This window comes from Panthera uncia, chromosome D4, assembly GCF_023721935.1.
Source record: "Panthera uncia isolate 11264 chromosome D4, Puncia_PCG_1.0, whole genome shotgun sequence".
Lineage (NCBI taxonomy): Eukaryota > Metazoa > Chordata > Mammalia > Carnivora > Felidae > Panthera > Panthera uncia.
In genome coordinates this window covers 89,619,311-89,625,018 of record NC_064807.1, presented here as the reverse complement: position 1 = coordinate 89,625,018, position 5,708 = coordinate 89,619,311, and the positions used below count along the sequence as shown (strand labels likewise).

The window sequence follows — 5,708 nt, the reverse complement described above, 5'->3', positions numbered from 1 at the left end:
CCCTCTTGGGTGGGTCGAGGGGGGCGGGGGGGGGGGGGGGGGGGGGGGAACGGGGGGGGGGGGGGGCCCCCCCCCCCCCCCCCCCCCCCCCGCCGGCCGCTGCTCCCCCAGAGGCATCCCTCAGGGCTCCCAGTGCTGGGTGTCCTCTGCCAGAGACAGCCCATGGCCCAGCCCGGTCACTCCGAGGTCTGAGTTGTTCCAGCGGGTTTGAAGGGAGAGACGTGGACGGAGCAGCCCGGGCGGCACGCGCGCGCCCCTGGGGACCCCTGGGGACCCCTGGGACGGAGACAAAGACACCCAGCTCAGAGACAGGAAAGATCTGGGTCCTTCACGGGCGCGTAGCAGGGAGCCCCGAGCGACGGGGTCCACGTGCCCTGACTCACATTGCCGCGAGACGGCGCTAAGTGAGAACAAAGTCGCGGGACGACTTGCGTCCAGGGATTCCATCCTCGTACCGACCCGAGCTGACAGCGACGTGCGTCAAGGCTTGCGCGAGCCTCAAGAAACGTCTCGGGGGCAAACCCTGCCCTGGGGACAGCGGTCTCCGGGGGAAGAGAGCGGAAGCCCTTCCGCCGGCCCTCGGCACGGCTCTCCCATGCGCGTGTCGGAACAAGCCTTCACCGAGAGTGTCCGTTAGAGGTTTCGAGACTGGGGATCCGGGCCTGTAAGGGCTGCGCGTCCCTAGACCAGACTGTGCTTGGGCCCCGGGAGTGGGGGAGGAGACGCTCCAGATGAGGACTGGGCAGCAGGATCGCTGGGGTCGGGTTGCGGGGGGGGGGGGGGGGGGGGGCCCGGCCCGCGGACGGCGGGGAAACGGGGCTTCGAGTTGCGGCCACTCACCCATCAGTGAGACCCACATGCTCAGCGCTGTCCCGTAGACGCTGAAGTACTCCAGGACGTCGTGGCGCATGAAGCAGACGACCGACAGGCCGGGCCCGTTGCAGGCGTGGTAGAACTGTGGGAACACGCAGGGCAGTTGGGGGCTGGGAGGCACAGCGCACGGGTGGGGGAGGGCAGGAGGGGAGGGGGGTGGGGGGACCGGGGCCGGGGCTGGGCCCCAGCCACAGCCACACTCCGAGCTGAGCCAGACCACTCACCAGCTCCGGCAAGTCCTTTCACGGCCCCGTGCCTCAGTTTCCCCACCTGAAAAATGGGGGTGCTGCCGACTGCTCCCCTCATGGGGTCTCGTGGGGATTCGAGGAAACAATCCGTGTCGGGGTCCGGAGCCTGGGACGCGCTGAGGGCTCAGACGCGTCTCTTACTTTCTGTGACGCGAGTAGACAGAGGCCGGGCGACGCTCCGCCGAGGCTCAAAGACGCGCCCTGCACGTTCCTTCAACAGCCGGGGTTACCGCCAGTGGGTGCCGGTGCACGTTCCCCGCGGCCGTGGACGTGAGGCCAGGGCCTACGCTTTGGATGCCAGGCGGCTCCTGGGGGGCCTGAGGGGCCTCCTGCTGTACGGTTGACCCCTGTCGTGACTGGGCTACCCCGCAGAAGAAGCCCTCAGCCCCGAGTGGGCACCAGAACCCCCGGGGGGGGGCTTGTGAATCCTCGGATCGCTGAGCCCACCCTGAGTCGTTAACTCGGCAGGTCTGGCGGGAGGTCGGAGATGTGCATTTTTAAGAGTTTTTCAGGCTGAAGCCAGCCACCAGGGGGAACACGCTTCGAGAACCACCGCAGGGACCCCGGTGCTGCAGACGGCACGGTCGGTTTGCCCGGTCGCTCCCACACTCGTACGGTCGTCTCCTCGACACCTTATTTAATAGCAATTTTTTCTAACTTATTATTTTTTTATTACTTTTTTTTAATGTTTATTTTTTGAGAGAGAGAGAGAGAGAGAGAGAGAGAGAGAGACAGAGCACAAGCGCACAAGCAAGGGAGGGGCAGAGAGAGAGAGAGAGGGAGACACACAGAATCCAAAACAGACTTCAGGCTCCGAGCTGACAGCACAGAGCCCGACGCGGGGCTCGATGTCACGGACCGCGAGATCGTGACCTGAGCGGAAATCGGACGCTTAACCGACGGAGCCCCCCAGACACCCCTACCGGCAATTTTTAAAGCCAAATGCCTGTATGGGGTATCCTCAAAGCTGTCAACTGACTTCTTACCAAAAACAACTCTTTCCTTTTGCATATATGCATTTCATCATTTTAAGGAATATTAAATTATGTGACGTAATTATTTCGACAAGTTCCACGGGCATAGACGAGCCCGGAAACCGGCACAATCGTCTCTTGGTGAGCCCAGCTCAGCGGGCGGGAGGAGGTGTGCAGGACAGCAGCCCACGTCCGGAGGCCCCAGGGATGTTACAGGGGGAGCAGGAGCCCAGGGTCACCCGGTGAGTCAAGCAAGTTGGGGTGGATTTAGAGCTCATATTGGTTACGATTACGGGTGTCTTAAAGCTAAGGTGCCCCCGGGAGGTGTTAATAGAGGTATAGTGCCCAGAACAAGGGAGGTGACAGAGTCCTGCTTCTCTCTGTCCGGGTCAGACCCACCTAGAAGACTGTGTTGAACTTTGGAGTCTGCGCCCTTTGAAGTGACGCAGGCAGAGAGGATAGAGAAGAACAACTAGGGAGTGGACATAACTGTTTGGGGAAAGGGAAGCTTCAGGTGAGGCCTGATCAAGGTGCTCAGAACTCTGTGGGATAGAGTGGGGAGAAGGACACTTGCTCCACGTGGCTCTGGCAGGCAGAGCGAGGCCTTACAAGTGACATGGATATTCTCCTGCTACTTCTAGAACTCCATCCCTCCCCCCGCCCCCCAGCCCCATCATCTGCTGTCTCTGCACCCACACCTCTCCTTCGCAGCACAGATCGCCGTATAGAATTACGGACTTAATTGCTAAGAGATTCTTGGAGTGTCTGTGCCCTGCCCCCATCAAGAGCAGGAATACTGTCTCATCCCGGCCGTGAGAATGCAGGGTTTAGAGCGGTTTGAAGGAGAGCTGACCCGAGATGGGGGGGCGGGGGGCTCTCCTGCCAGGCCCTTGGTTCATTTCTGTTGGGCAGGTGGGGACGGTGAGATTCCGAGCAGTGCTACCCGCCAAGGAGGCAGGGCAGAGCGGGGATAGGCGCCTGTGAGGCCTGCCTCCGTCTTCCAATGCAGGGGCAGATTGGGGGCCCGGAGGGTGCTGGTGGGGGCGGGGTACAGCTGGGGACCTGGTGGGAGACCGCACAGCCTCCAGAGGCCGACCTCACGGAGCCTTGTTTTGTGAGCCCGGCCACTGGCTGCCTGCTTGGGGCCCCCTCTGTCGGTCCGCGGGGTGGGCCAGGCCACCCCCTGTGACAACTGGCCAAGGAGGGTCCTTGGTGGAACGCAGAAGAAGCCACATGGGAGGCAGGGGCTGCAGTGGTGTCGCCTGGGGCTCTGGGAGAAAGGGGTTGAGTGTGGCTTTGAGGTTGGAGGACATTTGTCACAGGAGGCAGCTGCCTCTGCCATTCTGGGCGGGCCAGGGCGGGCCGCTGAGGTCAGCCCAGAGGCAGCTGGGGGCCAGCCCAGCCCCAGCAGGGAGGGGTGGCCTGGCCGTGTCTGTGGGTTCCTGGGTGGGGTCTGACCTGGGCCTGGGGACAAGACCCCTGGCCCCCCTCCCCGGCCCTAAGCCCCCTGTACCCGCAGAGAAGTCCCGCGTCCGCCCCGTGCCCGGGCTTCCACCTGCCAAACCGACTTCCTGGAGCCCTCCCAAGCAGGGGTCCCTTGTGGGGCCAATGAAATGGCATCGGACAAAATGCCTTGACTGAGCCAGGAGCTCCAAGGTACATCTGGTGCTCACAGTGACACGGGACTCAGCCTCTGTCGGACTCGGTTTCCCCATCCGTCAAATGGGCCCGTCACAACCCCAGGCTCACGGGGAGCCGAGAAGACCACAGAAGACACAGTGTGCAGAGCCCCCGGCACGCCCCCCAGCCTGGATGCTGGCTCCCGGCGGGGGTCTCTCCCACCCAGAGGTGGAGACAAGCCCCAGGCAGCCCCTGGCCCCAGGTCCCTGCTGCCTAAGGGGGCGCCCGCCCAAGTGCACACACACGTGCAGGCACGTCTGCGGACACAGGCGTGTGCTCACACACCTACTGCCCACGGCTGCCCCCGGGACCCCGAGGCCCTGCTGCTGGGGAGCCAGGCCGGCGGCAAAAGGCATCGTGCGATTTGTCACGTCCGGGGGGACGCTCGCCCCCGCGGTGCGTGCTTCTGGCGGGGAGCTGGGCTTCAGTGAAGGGTGAGTCTGAGGGGAGCCGAGGAGGAGGACTGTCAGAGCCAGGGAGGGGGGCCAGCCGTGATCGTGGGGGGGCTCAGAGGGACATGGCGGCAGGGAGATAGAATGGCACTGAGACACCGACGGGGGCGGGCAGGTGGATGGAAGGATCATCGACTGGGTAGGTAGGGGGCAATGATTGATCAGATAGAGACGTACACGGGCAGGAGTATAGGCGGACAGACAGACAGAAACTAGAGGGACAGATCGAGCCAAAGAGACACGTGGAGGGGCAGGGGGGCAAAGCCGGACAGGGAGAGACAAGGAGGTTTGGGAAGAGGGCAAGTTTCATGGAGACAGAGCTCCAGAAATCAAGAGAGACCCAGACGCAGACAGAGTGAAAGAAAAAAAGGTAGATGTGGAGAAAAGCAACAGGAGAAAGGCAGAGGGAAAGAGCCCCATGGGGAGGGGAGGGGGGGAGAGACAGTGCTAAAGGGCAGCCGTCCAGGCTTATAAATGGAGGAAGAAGGACTCAGAGAGAGACGGACGTAGGCCCCAAGAAGGAGAGACAAGCAGACGTGAGCAGGCCCTCCTGAACAGGAGCCAGCTACGGAATTCCAGAATCCTGGAATCAGACTCACCCAGGCCCTACACGTTCCCTAAACCCCACTACCCCCCTCCCGGGGCCCGGTGCGGCCCCTCCGCCCCGGCTCAGCTGCCCCGCGCTCGTAGGTGGGACAAGGGCGGGGGCCTGGGGTGGCCTGCCAGCGGTGAGAGAAGGGGCACCCCGGAGGGGCTCGTCCTGGACCCACCGAATCTCGCCCATTTTACGCACACCAAGCCCAGAGTGACTTCCCGGCACAGGCGGGGAACCTGAGGTCCAGAGAGGAGGAGGGGGGCCCCCCACCCCTTTCTCCTGGTCTTCGGGCTCTTTCTTTCACCTCCAAATCACTTCTCCTCATCACCGATACAGGCACGTGGTGGAAAGATGGCCCCCCTCCTCCGCCGTTGGGGGGGGTGCCCCGCGTGGGTCCTCCCGCGGGGCCCGGACTTACCGCCACGAAGAACATGGTGAACAGGTAGACCATGGCCTCCATGTGGAAGTGCCGCTTGGCAGCGATGCTGACTGTGGGGAGGAAAGCCAGGCTGCTGAGGGTGGGGAGGAGCAGCTTTGCCACGAGCGTCCCCATGGGCCGGGAGGAGGGCGCCGGCTGGGGAGGAGGGGAGGGTGCGGGCCGCCCGGGTCCCCAGGGCAGAGAACTCGGAAGGGACGAGGCCCGCTCCCTTCAGTGGGGGCTCCGATGGCAGCTGTGGTTCGAATGCCCCGAAGGGGGGCAGGGACTTGAGTGCACGTGTTGAGGGCACACGGACAGAGGCCAACAGCTGACGTACCACGTGATCAACACTTGTCTCGGAGTTTTTTTTTTTTTTTTTAATTTGGGAGACCAGAGTTATTGATTCAAGGAGACCATCCTTCTTTCCTTCGAGGCGACAAAGTCCCCATGAGTACCAGCCTCAACTTG

The 5,708-nt window shown here is 63.0% G+C and overlaps 1 protein-coding gene across 1 annotated transcript in view; it reads right to left on the bottom strand.

Moving 5' to 3' along the window:
- MYMK (myomaker, myoblast fusion factor) overlaps positions 1 to 5,375 on the bottom strand; it is a 9,711-nt gene extending 4,336 nt beyond the window's left edge. Inside the window, exons 1-2 of the mRNA XM_049631105.1 lie at positions 5,241 to 5,375; positions 841 to 955 (exon numbers count right to left, since the gene is read on the bottom strand). Coding sequence (XP_049487062.1) covers positions 841 to 955; positions 5,241 to 5,375 — 250 coding nt within the window. The remainder of the gene's footprint in view (positions 1 to 840; positions 956 to 5,240) is intronic.
- Between the last annotated feature and the right edge of the window lie 333 nt (positions 5,376 to 5,708).